At 40.4% G+C, this 21,552-nt stretch overlaps 4 protein-coding genes across 4 annotated transcripts in view; 3 read left to right on the top strand and 1 right to left on the bottom strand.

Annotated features, from left to right (window-relative positions):
- The window catches only part of LOC126564682 (lachesin-like), a 48,462-nt gene extending 47,185 nt beyond the window's left edge, over nt 1-1,277 (top strand). Inside the window, exons 8-10 of the mRNA XM_050221768.1 lie at nt 359-514; nt 854-958; nt 1,179-1,277. Of these exons, the coding sequence (XP_050077725.1) occupies nt 359-514; nt 854-958; nt 1,179-1,261 (344 nt within the window). The 3' untranslated portion in view covers nt 1,262-1,277. The remainder of the gene's footprint in view (nt 1-358; nt 515-853; nt 959-1,178) is intronic.
- The window catches only part of LOC126565158 (Golgi phosphoprotein 3 homolog sauron), a 175,074-nt gene that overhangs the window by 144,265 nt on the left and 9,257 nt on the right, over nt 1-21,552 (top strand). The window lies entirely within an intron of this gene.
- On the top strand, nt 15,029-17,528 carry LOC126560627 (trypsin 3A1-like). The gene is made up of 3 exons (XM_050216583.1): nt 15,029-15,138; nt 16,695-16,862; nt 16,925-17,528. Exons 1-3 carry the CDS (start codon nt 15,029-15,031, stop codon nt 17,526-17,528), a joined length of 882 nt encoding a protein of 293 aa, XP_050072540.1.
- On the bottom strand, nt 18,112-19,824 carry LOC126560628 (uncharacterized). The gene is made up of 3 exons (XM_050216584.1): nt 19,154-19,824; nt 18,593-19,085; nt 18,112-18,528 (listed from the first exon to the last, which is right to left on the bottom strand). The coding sequence occupies exons 1-3, from the start codon at nt 19,822-19,824 to the stop codon at nt 18,112-18,114; spliced, it is 1,581 nt and encodes a 526-aa protein (XP_050072541.1).

Consider the following 21,552-nt stretch of genomic DNA (forward strand, 5'->3'; position numbering starts at 1 on the left):
AAACTTATTCTCACAACTCACCACGTTCATCATACAACAAATAGGAGTTCAAGAAAAACTGACCAGGAGAAAGATGTGCTGAACCCAAAGTATTCTGTTGTTCAAGCTACTTGTTACGAGCTAACCCCAATACAGCTCAGTAATCACATAAGTGGGACTCATTTCTAACCTCAATTCAGAACTTATTTGTCAAAGGGGAATATGTGCTTTAACAGAATGAAAATAACTTTATCATTTCCCCCTTATTTGAGTTCATTGTACCTAGCAAAATGTTTCGGTTTTCAACACTGTACACCATTTACGGTATGTTACGTACGCGTTTTGTTCAAAACGTCATATGCTTTCTATCTTCTTGTAGCGTCTACACCTCCAACAACATCGCCCGGGCCGCCGACAACCGAATCCTACTCCGACCTTTGGCCCAACCGGAACCTCAACGATTCCGCCGGTGGTCTTCACCATCATCACGGTGGGCAGCACTCGAATTCTTATTCTGGGCACGTGGTTGATAAAAGTAAGTATGTGCAAAGTGAAGCATCATTAGAGGGTCAGCTTGGGGACTTGGGCACTTGAACGCTACCGGCAAACGGTACTGGGTCCATCGTGTCGTGTGGGGGCTTTCCTCTCAGATGGGCAAGTAATTGAATTAAATCTCACTCTAATTTGTGACGGAAGTTTTCATGTATGCTTCTTTCTGTACGCCCAAGCGATATACTTGCTGCCCACTTAGCGAGTGACTACTTGCTTAACAAAATCCATTTCTCTCTCTCTCTCTCTCTCTCTCTCTCTCTCTCTCTCTCTCTTTTGCTTTGCACTATTCTCATTTATTTATTGCTTTATATCCCCTGCACAGACTCTAAATACTCTTCCAATCTTAATGAAATTGATCGATCCGAGCAAAAATCGTTCGATACTAATATCATCTATTGGCCACCAGAAACTAATCGGAACAATCAAGGTATGTAACTTTTGTCAGATTTTTTATTTTATTTATTTTTGCAAAAATCAACGTTTGCGCTAAAAGCTAACTTGCTAACGAAATTTATTTTTTTTAAACAGTAAACAAAGATAATAAAAGAACAACAATGAAAAACAAACTTTAATGTTACATCTTACTTTCAGTACTGCAGTAGATCGTATTATATACCATTTGTAATAATTGTTTCCTTATCACACAGGTGCCATCACAGCAACATGCAATATTCTGTCCATTATTTTTAGCACCGGTATGCTACTTTTGGTAAGAATTAGCTTACAATAACTAGCAATCAAAATGTACCCTGTAAACTAAGACCAACATTGTGTGCAGTATGTATATTCATGCACTGATAGTTGGAGTGTTGGACACGGGACATAAAAGGTTCCTGCTCTTTAACCCTTTTAGCACACACATACACACACATGCAAAGTGATAGAGAAATGTTTTGCTAGCAAAATGGCTTAGCATTCTGATGTTCAATTTGGCAAACCAAACGGCAAGCAAGTAAACCGTAACAAGTAGTGCGAAAAAATAATGCAACAGCAAACGCAGCTAATACAACAAAAGATCAACCATTTCAACACGTATAACTGAATGCAGGGTTTATAAACATATATATATACTAAATGACAAATATATATATACATATACACAGAAATATACTAATTATACAACTATATTGTAACGGTGAAGTCATTGACATCATATACACGCAACGTATAGCCAAATGAGAAGAAAGCACAACTGCACAATCCCGTCATCAGATAGTGTGAAATTGTATTGCAGATTACCATTACTTGACAAAGAGCATATCTCCACCGTCACTGTCGGCACCATCAGTAGAGACCATTTATCTATGACACGATCCTATATTCAATGGAATGGCACTGTAAGCATAAGAAGGCCGCACTGTACCAACAATCGTATACCAGGAAGATGAACGAACCTTACCAAGTAGCGCAGGCACTCGCGAAAGCAGGAAGCTGGTCTTGATTAAGTTTATAACACATACCAGAGCAACTCTTCGTCAGGCTCAAGCAATTATGGATATCGTCGGAAGGCTTATTGGAACAAGCACAAAACCTCCTAGAGCTTACGTGTTTCTCATTAGGCTACAGTCGATAGGTTGCTTTATCTCCTACTACTGATTACAGTATACCGAAGAATAAAGTAAAAAGTGTGGTATATTTCTACAAAAAAAAAAGTTTCGGAATGTTCGGACCCCACTCTAAATACCGAGCGATAACATCAGGGAACACTGCGGAAAGGTGAGAGGTTATCATTAGCAATATTATTGTGAAAAAATCCTTCCACGACACCCAAATGCTTATGTGTATAAATTTGTAGGCTTGCATAATTGGACTAAGACTGTTGGAAGGCACAGAAACACGTGAGAAATGAGGCATTTACGATCACATATCAGTAATACCGATTCGAAGCATAATTTGTATTAGCATAAACTGTTAGGAAGAATTTATATATCGTTGTTTAAACCTCGTAACTAATATCGTTTTGTATACTGCGCGCATTCGAGTTGTACCAATATTTAAATATTTAACCATAGAACCCACACTGAACGAGATTATACTAGGTTAATTTTTTTGTGGCCCGGAAAATTTTGTAGAAAAAGAATTATAAATTTCCACAAAATATAAAAAAAAAAATCCATACCATTCACTGCACAGATAATAACCAATGATGCATTCCACAAGGAGGAAAATTTCTTTCCCCTTAAATGCACTTGTGAAACAAATTGAATGCGATTTTTGAAGACTTTTTTTTTAATTTTTTGGTCTGCGTCGGCCCAAACGATGCATTCGAAATTACTCTTTGGACGATAATTGGATTTCTTTTGCCAACTGCCCCCACAATTGTCGACCACAATTTGGCCACCCCATTGCAACCGGCAGAAAGCAAACAAGAAGTCCCGGAAAAGAAATTCTTCGCGCGCGCACTAAATCATCCAACCATTTGCCCGTTCGTAGAACCAACTTCGAGAAAATGAAAAACTTTTGCACGACGTGCTGGTGGTATGAACGAACTGTTCAAAACCGTCATGTTCAGAGAAGAAAGTTCCTTTGGCCTTTTCTTGCTTTCGAACTAATGCAAAGATTTCTTCAAAAACGAGCCGGCTCAAGTATCTAACGACATTTTTACATCTTGAATTCTTTTATCATCGTACGATTTTTGCTGCATATTATGAAACCCAAAAAAAGAACATTTTTGTTTAAAGTAAACGGTGCACTTTGGTAGTTTAATTATGAAACAAAAACTGTCGTGTTTGGAACCCTTAATGACCAACAGACGATTTGTTTTTATCGTAACATCATGCAACATAAACTTCACGCTGGAAAATGTGCAAGTGTATTGCAATAATGTGCCAAAATACGACTCATACGCCCCATGTAATCGTTTCATTCATTCCGGTGCTTCTGTGAACAGATTGTTGTTATGTTGTTAGACTGTAAGGGACATTAGTTGAGCTGGAAAGGAATCTATGAGAAGTGTATAAATAATAATTGCAACGGAAGTACGGTGGTAGAGATGCAGAACGAGCAAGCTAGTGTATTGCATCTATGGCGTGTGTTAATATGAGTAAAAAGACATTTTAGTGACAACGATGTTACCCGCAGTGATGCGAAAGGTTAGTCCAACAACGAGATATACGTACAACATGAATTTATCCTAAATGTGTATCTAAGCAAAGTGTAAGTTAAGGACGCTAGGACCATGGAAGTTGTGTATTGGCATTTGTTTTGTTGTGTACTAACACTCAAGTACACGTATTGTTTGTACAATAAGATCAGCATCACGCCAGGAATCAATGTGCAATCAAATTAAACGGCTAAATGTTCCGCTATTAAGATATAGTAAGCAAAGAATGTAAAAAAAAACACACAAACCCAACTGTACTAATACCGCATGTTCTACAAGAAAGGCTCTCGCCCAACAACAGTAACACCCCGGAGCATAGCTATCAAAGATTCTGAACAAATAGAATACAAACCAATAATAAAGCTTTGAGTAAACAACGGTTATCTAGAATTGGCTTTGTCTGTTTTGCGTTGGTTTTCTTCTTTTCAATACATCCGAAGCCTTTCGTTACATATCCTCAGGTAAGAGTTATCGATATTGTTCCTAACTATGAAATTCTCATGAGCTATTAAAAACGTTTTAATTTATTTTTCCCATGTTTTAAAGCCATCGGCCATCCCAAGCCATTTTCATGCCATAACCGAATTGCAAGTAAAGCTTTATAACGCCTTTATAGCGCCGGGCAATCTTTCTCTCAAACCCGGCTAAGAGAAATGTGTTAGCTTTGCAATTCTTTTTGGCTCCACAGCCTCGGAGGGACTTGGCCGTTCGTTACTGTCTCCCTTCATTTCATTTTACCCATAGCCGAATAATCAGTTTTACGTGCAGGGAAACGATTAGGATGTGACTCAGTAATCGATCTTCCAGTGTGTAAACCGGCGCCAAACCCGAGTGGGTCACCATCTTCCAGGAGAATTCAAAATTCCGAGTTAGAAGAATTTGTAACTTTGTTCTTTTTTACTCCTTCATCTTTGGCACAACAACCTCGTGAGGTCTTGGCCTACCATTTCTGCCTATTTATTTATCAATTAATTTATTTATATTTCACTATGATGGCTCACCACCTCCATTTCTGCCTATCTTGACTGAATAATTTAGCTACAACTGGACGAACAGTTCTGCGCCAGAAACGCAAGAAAGAACGATCGAAATCGGATTAGAATCCAACCATTAGAATCAGCAATTGGTGCTCATTCCCCTGTGCCATTCCATTGTTTTCGATCATTTCTGATTAGTCTAAGCGATAAGTTGTATCTCATGAAAATTAAAAATTTAATAACACGGTGAAAGACGATGATTCTTTCGTTGCTCATTATATAGGTCTATACAAACAACTATGAACAAGTATAAAATAAGATTATTATTTGAGTTTAAAAGGTATTTCTCATGTTTTTCTTGACTTAACGACCCGCTAGATCGCGCCGGCCATCGAATGGCTTACTAAACTTGCTGGTACCGCGTAATTGGATAGTTACTCCTCATTTCGGCCAGACCCAGTCAAGATTAACCGTTTGGAACGGCGGAACTGCCGTGTCCAACGCCGCTAACGCCTCCACCATGTTCTAACCTCCAGCATACAAATATTTTATTGACAAAAAGTCGCATTAACAGCGCATTCTCAAGCATACGGTATTTCTTTGACAGTGACTTCTGTCGCGAATATTAACATCTTATGACACTCAATAAAAAGCTCAATAAATAAGCCGCTTATCTTGTATATCACTGCATTAGCACTGTTAGATATTTCAGGTAAGCTCTTGCTGAAGATTCTTCTTCTAGGCTTAACGACCTCACGCTGGCCATCGAATGTCTTACTAGACTCTCTGATACCACGTAGTTGGATAAGCAGTCCTCACCACGGTTCGGTTGGGAAGATTATGGAAGCTAATGTCAGAATTTCAGAATCATACTAAGACACTAACGCACACTACGCTTCAAATGTTCTGCTTCGAGTAAAAAACAACTTTCTCAAGTCTTTGGTCTTAGGATTTGCAACTCTCATCAAGTACTTAAAGAGTAACGGAAACAACTACAGAATGAAGTGACCTTGAAAAGAGAGTAATGGTCCACTATTCTGATATTCCTATAAATCTAAAATATAATATTCATGTGCTCTATTCACAATCCACGAAAATTACATCATGTTTGAGCGGCAGGCTTTATAATTATTTTCATAGCATTTTTTAAATATTATTTTATCAAAACATAAGAGGTTTAAGTGCTTCAACGCATTGAATATTTCACGGATCAAAGCATATACTGAAATATAAAAAATGTTTTTGACATTTGCAATTCGCGTCTGTGTATTAATCACCCTCAACGATAATTCGATTTGACATTGCCTAATGGGCCATCATGCCGACATCTTACGTATAGAAAATGCCTCCTGCTATAATGCTTGATCGCTACAAATTGAACGTAAAAGTGGAATACGTCACTAATGTTGCATGAAAGCTTAAACAAGAATGAAACACAAAACTGAAGAAAGAATGTGAAACAAATGGTAAAAACAACCGTAAAAATTAAATGGAAACAAATCTTTCTAATGGCTTCAATTTCTCCACTGCTGCAATGGAGGCGCCCAGTCTCTGATGCGTATTTGTACACCAGCGATGTCAAACATGCGGGACGCGATTCCTTTGAGACAAAACGAACAAAACTGTGTCTAGTGCTCGCGACTGTCACAGTTCTGATATGTGAAAAAAATGTCTTTGGTGATATCACGAGACTCACCCTTTTCTCCTATTTCCCGTCCCTATTTCCCTTCTACAGCTGTCGAACCTGTGCTTGGTAAATTATTCGTCTTTTCGTTATATTCATTTTTGAAGCTTGTTCTAATTTAGAAGCTTAATTCACGCAACACATAGTTTGATAATAGAAAGAATGTTATTTTATTTATTTATTTATAATTGATTATTACGATCCAGTGCCGTATTGTCAATACCACTTGTGTTGATTAGATTTTTACAGATTTATAAGGCATTTCCTCCTTATTCTTTGGCTTATCCCGGGCATACTCGGTTAAGAAAGAATGTATAAATACTATTTTTTTTAAATAATTTGTTCTATCTATAAGACCCTGGCCAAACACGACCGAAACAGACTGAAACGAAACATCAAATTTGACAGTACATAACACCTTTCTCTGGTTGTGATATAAAAAAAATTTTTTGTTAACTATTTTTGGATATAATTAACCAAATTACAGTACATTATGGTAAAAAAACATTTTTGAAAGGTCTGAATGTTTCGGTCAAACTCGCTAGAAAAGCGGAACAAAGTAAAACAACACTTAGATGTTTTGTTTCGGTTTGTTTCGGTTGAGTGTGGCCTCGGCCTAAGAGTATGGCTGATGTTAATTTGAAGTTATTGAGTAGCTGTTTATGTTTGGGCAAATCGCTTCGTAAACGTTTAAGCGTTACGATAATTAGGCATTGATCGCACAAATGGTCGCTTGGTTGACAAGCATACCATAAGGGTGTGGCTAAAGCGCAGAAAATTAGGAAGAAGGAAATAATAACGGAAGAAAAGTCATTCGAAACGAAAAAGCACACCCAGACACAACGTACGAAGCAGACAGAATTGTTTAACTTTAACACGAAAAATTTCAACTTAAAATAATCCTGAACTAACCTAACTAAAAAAGTAGCCAATTTCGGCCCACCAGATTAAACCAAGATATCTGAACCAGACACAGGAAGAAATTCGACCAACGTGGTCAAACGAGTTTGACATCCCTGATGTACACACAAACACAATGGCACACTAACGCTCAAAATGGGTTAGAATGTAAAACAAACTCTATCGGCCGTTTCCATTTTATTACACACAAGCATACTCACTGTATACACACATTGAACGTACGCCGGCTTGTTCACACCCCTGCCGGACGGCACATCTCTCTTCCAAACCGCAGACGATTCCTCACACCATTGCATGGCGACAGCTAAAACACTTTCCATACGCAAACCAACGTTATTTTGGTTTAATTTCAAAACCTCAAAACTATTTACCACTCACACCTTGCTTCACTTCACACTTCGGCTGTTGTCCTTTTCATCAGCGCTAACAGCAGCACTCAACGAACCAACCAACCAACCCATCACGGTCCTTCACACCCAACCGTGGTGGTAGCATTAGTGTCGCTGGTTTTGATTTGGTGTTTCTCGCTCGAGTCTGTCCCGTATCTGTGTTTTCGAGCTAATGTTTAACGCTCGTTTTTCATCATTGTGTGATGTTTGGGTAAGTTTGTTTGAAAGATTTATTTATTTCCAAACACTGGTTAGCATAACTAGCCATCAGTTTAAAGCACTCATATCAATATGAACAATTCAATCCTGCGATCGACATGATTTTAAATCAATTCAGTTACTATTTAGGCCGGCTGAAAGATACACCAAACGAAGCGTAGCATTTAAAGCTTCATAAATATCCGATAAAATGAGAAAAACATATTTGCGTTTGATTTTCAATTTCGCACGCTTTTACGTCGGAAAAAATATCGTAGTACAATCAGCCGGAAATGTTTGCATACAGCGTGCAAGCGAGCAAACAAGATATACGAGCCCACGGTTTGATTCACAACGGAAAAGCAGATCACAGAATGTGTTGACGGGAAAAAAATAAAATTTAACTGCCCCCAAAATTCAGTAGGATGGAAAAATGACCAGCGCTTAACCTGGTCAAATGTTATAGATGCTTCAGTTGGTCTCTTCCTAGTAAACGGGTTTGATGCGCTACTTTATCCTTGTTATGTTAATCGAGGCCACACAAAATATTTGACTGAAAATCTTTGGGCTTCACATAATGTTTTAATATTTTAAAGCTTGACAAGTGCATTGTTTAATGCGCTTGTCAAGCATGTATAGCAGAAAAATGGTAAAAGCAAACTAAAATTAAAATTTTTATGATTTTTATACCATTACTAAAGTACAACAGTAACAAACTTCGTACAGCGCGTGTGTTAAAGGCTCGCATGAAGGGTTGTAAATTATATCATTTCATCCCTTGCATTGGTCAAAATAATGAGTAACACCTGCCATAGGCAAGTGGATTCTCTTTTACCACTGTAGAGTTGCAGCAAACGCCCACCGTTCAACTACCATGCCGTGCAACAACCATTCCACTTCGTTGAATACCCATCAAGGTATAAATCGTGTTAAAATAATATGCTTTTAATTTGAAGGATCCATGAAATACTTTTACGTACGGTCATTATCATTATGAAATCAACCAAAGTGATCCTCGCACTTCGGCACTTCCAGTCGACTCCTGTCGACAGAAGTAATAAAATTTACGCTGAATAAATAAAACAGTGTCACCGTTGATGGTGGCTTTTCATCTTGTCCTTTTTTTTATGGACAGCTTCATTTTTTGTCCACTCACTTTGGTGCAAACAGTATTCGTCTGCTGCCGAGTAGGTGGTACCGTATGGACTGGAAATACAGAAAGTGTCAAAATGCTACCAGTAAGCGAAAGTCAGTCAGCGGTCGCGTGCCAGGCGAGGGAAAAGTTTGCATGAATAATAAATAAGATGGGGAAAATTATGCTACTGCCCTTGCATGCTGGTGCCTTTTGATCCAGCGAAGGTATGGTTAGGACAAATCAGTTAAAGTAAAGGCAAAATGATAGAGAGTACACAGGCGATGGCTCTCTTCAAAAATCCTATCGTTCGGGTTCGAACCTAATTTCCAACTGAACAATTTTTGCTTTCAACGAGTGGTGTAGCTGTGGAAAAATATGTCTGCGCTTTTGACCGTCTATTGTTTTGGCAACTGAAGATTCATTGTTTAACTTAAAAACAAAAACAGGCACCAAATTTTCACGATGGTACTCTTCGATCAGGAACGTTATGCGATGATACCCAATGACGATACAACCTTCAAAACTCGTCCCGAAAAAACATCCCACTCTTTATACTGCTCTTGAACCTCATAACACAACCCTAATCTAAGAGACAGGTGCTATGGTGGTCTGGAAAAATTGACAAAAGGATGATCACTGAATGCCCAACAATATGCAAGGCCAAACGTGCTTCCTGCTTGTGATCAGGGCATCATAGAAATAGGCGTCCTAGTAGGAACTGTAATACATGCAAAATATCAATCATGTTTTTTCTTGCATAGGAATATATACTTCGTTTAGATCTATGTAAGTCAGTACCACCTGATAAAATAACGCCACTGCCTTTAATAACATCGAATGCAAAGTCCTCCAGAGAGCAATGTTTGTCTTTAATTCTTTACACAACTTAAGACAACTTGAATTCAGTAACAAAAGTTAAAGACTTTTTCCATTCTTTCTTGGAGCAATATTTGAAATGTAATCAACAAAACAATGTCCTGATTCGCATAAAACAAAAAAGCGCTGGCAACATGTGCTTGATCCAATCACATAAAAAAAAAGGTTTCGGTAATATGAGATCCTTGTTTCTTGCAAAACAAATTGGCCTACAAAAAAGGCTTTCTTAAAGTAGCTTAAGTGAGTCTTGCTACCAGCGCAGAATGAAAGGGTACTCTTTTTTTCCTCCAATACATCAATATGAACGCTCTTGAAACTCGACAAGCTTTAAAATAGTACACATATCGTTTATAATATATAATGTAATATTAATAATAATATATATTTAATAATTATAATATAATATACAATATAATATAATGTTTTAAATTTCGTTATTAAGCCTGTAACCGAACCTCCCAAAGAACCAAATAATCTTAAGCAACCAAATGTAGCATGCTAAAGATCGCTGCTCTAATACGCATTTTGCAGTAGATAAGCAGCGCCAAAGTTCGTCGTACTTTTAACCGGCTCCTAAGCAGCCTCCGTACGTCAAATTCGAAAAGAAAATTTTCATGCGCATTTAAATTTCTAGCAAGACAGAAAAAAGCATGTGGTCCTTGTCTGACTTGTGCTTTATGTGCATATGTGCAGCTGATGAGCTGGCTTAGGACAGTTTGTTATTGCAGTAGGCATGATTTTTAGCTGTGGTAGTCTTGTGTGTATGAATGTTTTATTTTGTATGTCTGATTTATTGAGAATCGAACTGCAGTTTTCCTGGATAACAGAGTGCTACTTTGTCAATGATACTTATTTGTCTGTTGTTGGACAGTGTGCATCAAGCACAGAATAAAGTACTCGAGCTCCAAGCAAGAAATGCAAACGATGTGTGGAGTTTTACTTTCTTTTTAATTGTTTTGAGTGTACAACCATTGAGGAGACAATCTTTCTATATATGAGCTGAATGGCCACTACCGAATGAAAGCTGGGGGCGATCAAAATAGGCCCCAGATTGAAGTAGCAAATATCACACTTAATTAAAATCTGATCTATTAGCCCCCTCCTCCCCCCTTCCCCCCCTCTCGCAGCCTACAAGGCGCCCACCTACTCAGCTTAACATTGTAATTCGCCACCGAGCAGAGATGTGAATCATATCCATTTGATATAATGTGCAAACAGTGTTGATGGGAGAAGGAAGATGAGAAGGAGGAGGGGGAGAGAGGGAGGGGGTAACTGGGGTTAGTTACCAACCATTCGACGAGGCACCTTCGGCTTGAAGGTCGCTCATTTCGTTCATGGGTAAACCCATCTCTGATTGTGAATTTTTATGTGTGCTGTTGCATCTGAATATTTGTGGTTGGCACTAGTTGAAGACACGAAAAATTCAGATCATATTGGTCATAACTGTTGAATAAAAAATAAACGTATTTCATTCCTAAGGAACGGCCTGATCACGTTGCTAAATATACATTCTATGTTATGTTATTATTTTCCAACATAATCCATAATTTAGTTTTTATCGGTAAAAATGTTCGACAAACATTTCCTAAGCCGTTTTTCTCCAATAAACAACCACAAAGTTCCGTACAGTACCATGTGCTGCTTAAGAAGCCTCACAGTTCCATGCCTCGTTTATCAACAAGCCTCATAGTTCCATCGAGTTCTAGGTGCAATTAAAAAAGCTTCATAGTTCCATCGGGTTCCACGCTCTTTTTAACAAGCTTCAAAGTTCAACCGTGGTTCGATTTTTCCTTAAGCAGCCTACAAACAGCTAGAGGGTTCGATTAATTTGTTTTTGGCTATTTTGGCGTTGTTAAAATAGAAATTAGCTGTCGATTGGATGTATTTTTAAAATTGATATTATTTAATGAATATAAAAGTTTTAAGCCTCTTAATAAATAAAAAAATACTTTGCTAAAGTTTACTGCAAAACGCGATCATTTACTAGAAACTGGAATAAACTTTTTATTTACAAAACGAACAAAACATTTAAATCGGAAAACGGTTTTCATTATAGTCGAACAGATTGTGCTTCATGAAGACTCGCTGCTACATCATCATACCCAACAGATTACATCCATTGGAAATGAGTGATTATCAGCAACAGAAATCCGATGCATTCAAGCGGAAAATTATAATTTACGATAGAGTCAAACCCACCTACCGCCACATCTACTTCGAATTTCGCTCATGTTATGTTGACCAAATGATAACATCGTCAACAACGTGATAACAGTAATCCGTTCCGGAAACTTTTAATGCATATTATGATTGTAATTTCCTTACCAGGTTCGGAGAAATATTATGAAAATGAGATTTCCGAAAAATTATAATTGCAGCTTCATTGTTTTCACAAAATCACACGGTAAATGCACTATTACCGATGGAATCTTGTAGCGTTTACAATAAAACTACGGTGTACCATAAGTGCAAACAGTTTGCACATGATGAGGATGAAGCAAATGAAGATTTATCTAATGAATAAATTCCCTGTTCAACACATTTTATGAAGAAAAAGGCCATCCCATTCTTCATCCATACACACAAACAGCCCAAGCTAAACCGTAACGACTGACCCTGAAATTCATTGACCATGGCTGCTATAAACCGGACACCAAATCGGACCAAATGCTTTCCAAATGCGTGCAACGATAAAACCAACCCACGACAATGTGCAACTGCATCATCAAACACGCTAGCTCTTTCACTGCGTCTACGCACGCAATTGCACAGGAGACAACATTGCAAAACGGGTGCAGAGAGGGATGTGATAAAAAACGGGCATCGAACGAATGCATTTATGGAAGATCTGCAAATGAGCAAATAATTGGATGAAACTCGAGTCACAGACAAAACAGTGACGATGCACCGTTCCGGGATGCGACCACAGAAAAGCGCCAACCCCGGTTCGAACGATGCAAGTAAAACAAGGGAAGCATAATTGCATTTGTCGCTGTCGGCGATGTTTCATTCCATGGCAGCAACCGTCCCGAACACCTATTACTGCTGGAGCCTATGGAGCCGGGTGTGTCGGGAAAAGGTTTGTCAGCACCATCAAAAGGAAATTCCTGCCGCAACGGCTTGCTTGCGCCTGTCCGCTACAAACGGGATGCTGACAATGGTGCCCAGTAAGGGTTAAGGGAAAGAGTACTGCGATGGTGACAACAAAAATGGCACTGGCATCGTGCAGCCGTGGCGTGTGTGTGCGAAGTAGATGAAAATTTTGACACCAATAATTATCGTTCTCCCATCGGGGTAACCGAAGTTGCAAATATGGATGCCTATTGAATGCTGCTGCATCGATTCACTAATCGTAATCGAATGCAATTTCATGTGGATGCAGCTACAAACAATAGGGACGCTCGTGGAACGCGATTTCTAACTGTACGATGAGCGATTGTTTCAGGTTGTAGACAATGATACTGCAAACGATAAATTATGTCTACCGTATGGATCAAACATTGGTCACACACAAACCATCTTTGACGATGGACTCATGTACAACAAATATTTTTAGAATAAAACACAATTTCTGGTAGTATTTTGTGCCTTTGAGTTTCTTGGCTTTTGTTTACCTGTGACTGAACAAACACTATTATACCTGATAAAACAATACGGATTGTATTTTGACATCAGGCTTTTTGTAAATAAGATCGACCCAGCTATCAGTCAGCTACCGTAAATAAATTATATTGCTTTGGGTTCTGTAGGGTACATTTGGAAATTTACATTTGTAAAACTAGTTTAATTTCCACAATTTTTTATATATTGACCCTGGTCTCTTAGCAGCTGCTCCTTCTTTTTTATCTTCTTTTATAGCATACAAAGTACCATGACAATGTTACAAATTTATTTCGGCTACAGTTTTAAGGTTAAACAGTCGAGGAATTGCAATTGAAGATTTGTGCGCATTAGTAGTTTTATCCCTGATCGAAAAAATTTGAAAAATTAAGACACTTTTTTTTTGTTTTTTTTTTTTTTATAATTAATTACAACGGTACAATGCCGTATCGTCAGAACATTCTATTGTAACGATTCGGAATTTTTAAGCTTTTTCCCATTTCTTCTGGAGTACATATGACAGCCTTTCAACTGTGCTATTTAGCCTTGAAATATAGCTAAAATAAAAAACAAAAACTTGAGCCCCTTGCTACCGATTTCGTCGGAAGCTACCAAGCTGAATTTGCTGGAGGCAAATCGACAACCAACCAAATCTTTACTCCACGGGAGGTCCTCCAAAAATGCCGGGAGCACCAGATCCCTACGCACCACATGTTCATTGACTTCAAGGCGGCCTACGATACCATAGATCGGACCGAATAATCGAACACCGTGCAGCAGTACGGATTCTCTGGAAAGCTGGTACGGTTGTTAAGGGCCAGTATGGACGGGATGCAGTGCAAGGTAAGAGTCTCGAGCATGCTGTCGGAATCGTTCGAATCTCACCGGGGTCTGTGGCAATGGAACGGACTCTCCTGTTTGTTGTTCAACATCTCTCTCACGATTTTCCCCAATCTCTCCAATTCCTTGGCTTCGCGGATGACATCGACATCATTGGACGGACAAGTACGGCGGTGTGCGAGGCCAATAGAATTGGATTGAGCATCAATGCGACGAAAACAAATTTACCTGTTTGCCAGAGGCTCTGACCGTGATAGAGCCCGACTCGGAAGCAGAGTATCAGTTGACTGTGACGATCTCGAGGTGGTAGAGGAGTCTGCTACCTTGGTACGATCGTAAATTCGGACATCAACGTAAGCAGCGAAATCCGAAGGTGCATTGTTCATGGGAATAGTGCCTACTACGGACTCCACAAACTCCTGCGATCCAGAAGACTCCAACAACACACGAAATGCACGATTTACCGCACCTTGATGCGTCCGGTAGTCCTCTACGGGTACGAGTCTTGGACTATGCTGACGGAGGACTCCAATGCACTCGCCATTTTCGAGCGGCGGGTGCTTAGGACTATCTTTGGCGGTGTGTGCGAGCAGGGCGTGTGGCGAAGGAGAATGAACCACATGAGCTAGCTGAGCTGTTTGGCGGTGCCGATTCCCTGACGGTAGTCAAAGCCGGTAGGATTCGTTGGCTGGGGCACGTGATGAGGATGCCGGACACAGCGAGCTCGTTGGCTGGATCAAATGGAGTCTAACCTGTCGGAAATCGTATGCAGCCATGGATGGAGGACTGCAGCCCCAGACCGAGTTTCCTGAAAACTCATTGGCAACCTGGCCTTGTCGGCGCGACGTACTAAACCCTGAGCAGGTCAAAAAGAAGAAGAAGAAGTAATCACAAAAACTCGGCTGAAAACTTTTTCAACTTTTTTTTTTCTTCTATGGCACTAAAACCTCGAGAGATGTCCTGCGTTCGGGGACCCGATCCGAATATAATTCGATACCCAGTACAGCCGATGGACGCCGCTACCAACGTGACCACTGGAGCGTCCCGAAGCTTTGACTTCTTTATCGTTGCAATATTTCATCCAAGGATCTATTGATCGATGATCTAGAGAGCAACAAATATCCTGAAGATAGATAACACTTGTCGTCTGGTTCTCAGGGGTAGCGACACCCATCTTCACATGGCAGTAGCAGTGAATAAATCCTATCCGGGCCGTTGTTCCCCCGCAGGAATAGTTAACTATCCAATTTCGTTGTATCATTAAGTCTAGTAAACCAATAGATAGCCGACATGTCCGTCGAGTTATTTGATCAAGAAGAAGAAGAAGAAGAATAGCATTCATCGTTCATGTCATAAACAAAGGTATCCATTAGATAATAACTCATGGTAGATTTTATTGGGATTTATTATTTTTTGTCAAAGCTCTACGAGAAGACCTTATTCAATCTTTTTGCAGCAACAAAAGACAAATTACTGCCATATTGCCTAGGTGTAGAAAGACATGATACAACTTGAAATTGGAAGAGAACAGCAAACAGTTTGTGACGTATCAAGCTGTTTCAAGGCCCTAGGGGAGAAGAGTGAAGATGAGGGGAGAAGAGCATACTTATCTAATTTAATCATTCTTGGCAAGAGTTGCAAAAGCTTTGTTTTTTGGGTTCTTTCAAAGTGCCAACAAGAGAATTTGCGATTTTTTCTGTAGCAAGACTAACGGGCTTTTCTAACCGAAGAGGCCCCTATCGAACGCCGATAGGTTAATCCACCTCTGAGAGCAGGCAAAAAAATACGTTTTACAATACAGCTGTTGTTACAACAAATATAAACTACGATAAACTTACACATACGGACTAACATGGGTCCCGTGAGCTCAGGTTTTGTTCCCAGGTTCGGTCTAAAATGCTGAAAGTCGTTATCCAACAAGGACGGTTTGGCCGTAGCTGGATTACAAATAATACACCTTACTCTTTCGTTCCCCCGTAGAGAGGACTGACTATCCAACTACGTGGTATCAGCAAGTCCAGTAAGCCATTCGATGGCCGGCGGGACCTTAAAAGTCGCTAAGCCAAGAAGAAGAAGAACTCTTTCGTTTGTAAAGTGAAAGTATTAAAATTCTTTCAATTGTATTCATACAAATTAAAGTACTCATCCAAAAATTTATCACGCTACGATGTATTGTTGTGAAAAGCTTCTAACATAATTATTCAAAAAACGTCAATCGTGCTAACATGTCTGAACTTGCCTACAGCGATTGCCCTAATTAGGTTATCGCTGGGAATGACTCCCCCGATGAATGGGCCATGAATAACACATGATATATAAACACCGTTTACTCGGTACAGCAAAACCAAACAATCAGAATGAAGACTTGCTTCACAACTCATTATTTGGTGTCAGTCCTTGTGAGCTATTCCGTTGTTGCTTCTCACTCAAATAATCAAAGCGCTGCGGCAGAAATTTTCGATCAGTTGAACGAGGAACGCATTGTAGGAGGTGTTCCGGTAGACATTCGTGATTTTCCGTACCAAGTTTCTTTGCGTCGTGGAAGACACTTTTGCGGTGGATCTATTATTGACGTCGAGTGGATACTAACTGCTGCCCACTGCACTAGGTGAGCATCGTTCGAATAAAATCCATCTGCAAAATCAACTCATCCCATCCGCATTTATACAGAACCATCAACGCGCGTAGCCTGTGGGTTCACGTGGGTTCCACGCATGTAAACGAAGGAGGCCGATCCGTCAAAGTCCGACGTATTCTTCAGCATCCGAAGCAAAATTCTTGGAGTGATTATGATTTTTCGCTACTCCATCTGGACCAACCGTTAAACTTCAGTGAATCCGTGCAACCGATTCGTTTACGCAGACCGTCGGCAGATGAAGTCGATGGAGGTCCATCGGACGGTACATTGCGTAAAGTTTCGGGCTGGGGTAACACTCACAATCCGGATGAGTCTGCCCTCGTGCTACGGGCTGCCAATGTTCCCCTGACCAACCATCAGCGATGCAGCGAGGTGTACGAGGGTATTGGTAGCGTCACTGAAAGCATGATATGTGCCGGGTATGACGAAGGAGGCAAAGATTCCTGCCAGGGTGATTCCGGGGGTCCGCTCGTGTGTGACGATCAATTGACTGGAGTCGTGTCATGGGGTAAGGGATGTGCTGAACCGGGATTTCCGGGAGTTTACGCAAAAGTTTCGACAGCATACGAGTGGATCGAGCAAACGTTGCAGGTGGAACGTGTGTCTACTGAACTACGCCAAGTAGAAGCCTTTTAGTGTCGAATCATTTTAATCCGGGATTTACTGCGAGAAAAAAGGTACCAACGCCCGATATTATGGATTATCACCAACACACGGAACATGGCCAAAATACAATAATATCACATGTGAGGGCAACTGTGCGCAGTTGATAAATCGGGTTTCGTTTCAAACAATTTGCTATAAATATTCAGTTTAATGTTGTTAAACATCACAAAGAATTATTTGATCAATTGAACAATTGGTAGCATTAAGGATTAAAATTAAGGATTTTTTCTATTGGTGTCAACAGTACGGCGTTATGCCGTCATTCTACAAGTAATAATAAGTTAATAAAATATTCAACTTGATAAATTTGTACAATGTCATATCTAACATCTCAGCAATACGGCCTGACCTCCCTTATGTCCCTTATGAAAAAAAATCTAACATCTTGACTCAATATTAAAAAGGATATAAAAAAGACCTTGCTAAGAGAAAGTTCTACGAAAATCAGAGGAAAAATTGTCTGTTCCTTATTCTTCAAAAACAAAAATTTTAATAAAACGTCATACTCCCACAACCGAATGTTTATACTTCGCATTCACCTCAATTGTTCGACTCAGGGTTCCGTAGCACTGTTTTTTGGAAACATTGACTCAAAATCGTCATTAGTGGCTCGGATGTATTGCGTCGCAAAATTTTCAGCAACCAAAGAAATCTCTTCGTTCGATTTAGAAAGGTCAAACAACTCACCGAATTCATCAGGCTGGGTTGACTCTTCAGCCGGCGGTGCATCTTCTTTCGATCCCAATATGTTGTTTATTTCCGCGATCGGATCGTAACTTTCACGATAGCTAGGCTCACTTGGAATTGATTTAGATTCAATCGTTTCTAAGCTTTGGCTGCTGGCACTCAAATTTTTTTCCTGAGCACAATTTTCTTTGCTACTTCTTTCATCATTCACCTCCGATGGCTTCATCGTTTCCCAGCTCATGGCAACGTTAGGGAAGATATCGTTATAAACTTTCTTATAGTACTAGAAGTATTGAAAAATGATTAAGCACTATCGTCCACTTGAAGAAAGTAACAATACTACGTACTTTAGGTTGAGCGTATGTCAGCCCTCCAATAACTATTTTCTCAAGAGAAGACGCTACACTATCAGCTTCTCCAATGCTTTCATAATCTGCAGATTTGGATAAACCAACCTGAGGCTCTATCACAGTTGTATTTGACAAATGATCTCCTTTAGCGTTGTCCGGCTCCGGGACTGGTTCCGGCAAACACTGACTCACTACGAATACATTGTATTTCGACAAGCTGCTCGATGGCAAATGAAGATCTTCTTCAAGATCGACCATAGAAATACTGTCTATATCCGAGCCGTGTGAAATTGTCCTTTCATCAAATGTCAACGAATGCCGAGAAACCTGAGTTGAGTGGCATTCTCCTTGACCGAAATTCAATTTGCAAATCTCTCGCGTCATTTCGACCGTATCCAAACACTGGTTGTATTCGCTGATAAACTTCAACAGTTCTTCGTATTGATGGACCAACCATTGGATAGCCCGATCGTCCATACGTTTTTGCTGGCTGAAATGAATAATTAGTTTCATTTCGTTAAGATGGTTATGTCTAGAGTCTAATATTGCGAGCCTTACTCTACGGCAGTTCTGACGATCTGTTCCATTTCCTTTATGAGCCGATTCTTTTCGATCTGCATTCGGTGTGTTACTTCGCGCTCCAGCTGTGTCCGATAGTGGCTAGCTATCTTGCATAGCATATCCTTTGCCTGCTTGCGTACCTTCCGGCATACAAACTCTCCCCAAAGCTGCCTAGCTTCCGCGTATGACCGGTGAAGGTTACCTTTCTCTTCCCAGAATCGTTGCTCGAGCTTCTGTTGCATCTGTTCCAACAGCTCATCGTAGCGCTCACGCTCTACACTCCGAGCGATGTCGATCTTTTGGCGCCATTCGAAATTTAAAAAATCCATCTCATCCGGACTGACACCAACCGCAACAGTTTGTTTCAATCGCCGTCTCCAGTACCCGTCCAAGCGGTGAGCGATGCCACCGCCAATCCGTAGAATGTGTTCGTGTATTTGTCCACGGATTGCATCGGCATCGTGTGATGGGGAGATTTCGTCCGCTATCGCAACACGATCCGGTCCCACCGCCGACCGTTGACTTGGTTCCAGGGTTGCAATTACAATGCTCGCCAATTCGGGGCCTAATTCGTTGGTTATTTCTGAAATTGTTGGAGCCGTACCGGTTTGTAGGAAGTATGTACGACGACATAATTTTGACGGTTTCTTTTTCTTGCAGGAAATCATGTTTGATTTATTGTCACCGCTTGATTCGTTCAGAAAGTTATGCCAATCTTTTGTCCCCGCATATGCTTTGGATATAGTGAGACTTTTATACCAATGCAATTCAACCGGGGCGTTTAGAGCGATGGTAAGTTAGCGGTTCTCGTAACTAAATGGTCCAAAAACGCTCCCACTGCCTACTGCCATTTCAACTTTTTCAATTTCCGCTAAACAGCAAATGCCAATTCAAACTTATGCCATTCGAAGCCCCACTTGAGGACGTTTTTTCTTCATTTTATTAATGTGACCACATTTTTAAGTGGAAGTATTATAGAGTAAAAACAATCAATCCACTCAGGCCTGGTTAGAACATCTTTAAGTAATTTTAATATTCAAACATGAATACGCATTTGACCCTGTTTTTGGTCATCGTTTGGCAAAGTGCAACAAAAATTCCTTTCTCATATATTGCTAAGCCCAAGATATTTAGTTGGCAACGGTTAGCCTTTAACCTTTGTATCTTTAGAGCACGGCTCATCCTATAGGGTAGTTCCGATTGTTTCTACCGTCTGCCGATTTCTCTACCATAACATATGCCACTCACCCACGTGGTGCTGATATTGAATGCCATATTTTAAATTAATATCCCCATACATGTGTTGTTGTTTAATAAGAAATAACATATTATGCATGCACATACAGCATCACTCTCTTCCGGCACTTTCACACTCGTTTTCTCCAACAGCACAACGAACTTCGGCAAACTGCGAAGTTATTAGTTACGGGGCTTTCCGACGGAAGTTCTCAAAGCGTCAGACCTGCCGGAACGCTCCGTCGAAGGAATCGAACCATGTCCACTTGTCTTCGTTATGGCGCTTCGTTATCAATGATGATGTTGAAGTAGGATAATGCGGAGCAAGAGTTGCTTGTTTGCAGTGTTCTAGTGTTTCAGCACGCTCGTTGTTGTTGCTCTGAATTCGACTATGTAGGCGTCATTTTCTACCGTCTATACATCGGCACCCTTAGGATGTTCGCCGGTTATGATACGATGTTGTTTCACCTTCCAATCCCACCCCATCGTGACTGGCCAAGATCAACAATACTGTGGCAAAGAAGACCAGTCCAACCCATCCTGCCTCCAATTCCCATCTGTAAGGCTACACACTTTACTTCAAACGCTCTCACCTTGAGTTCCGGCTGACCTGCACACTTTGGCCCGCCCTACTCCGTCCGCAACTGCAACCGAGCTCCTTTTTCGGTAATTGAGCTACGCCACCGGGTACGCCGTCCTACAGCGTATATCATATAGCAACATCCCAGAAACCGATCTCGAACCGTCATCACAGGGGAAGGAGATTGATACGCAAACATCGTTTCCCCGGCGCTTGTGGCTAAGCGGTATGCAAGGAACAATATTCCGAAACACCCCACCCTTCCTCCTTCCACACACTCACACATACATACATACGCACACATTCGCCAGTTGGAAAATGGGATGGAGTAACACCACATCGACGGGATGAAATTTGCATTCTAATAGATGACGCTCATGACGGACAGATGGCACCTTTCCAGCTTGTGCATAGCCCAGGGAAAAGCCAGCGATGCCACCTACCAGAACCCGCTTGTAGTGCAGTGTCGGTTGTGGGATACACATAAGCAAATCCAATTCCAAGCCCGATTGAACCACACATATTTCTAATATGGTTCATTTTGGAACGAAAGTATTACTCCAATAACGATCAAATAACA

Source organism: Anopheles maculipalpis, chromosome 3RL (genome assembly GCF_943734695.1).
Source record: "Anopheles maculipalpis chromosome 3RL, idAnoMacuDA_375_x, whole genome shotgun sequence".
Taxonomy (NCBI): domain Eukaryota; kingdom Metazoa; phylum Arthropoda; class Insecta; order Diptera; family Culicidae; genus Anopheles; species Anopheles maculipalpis.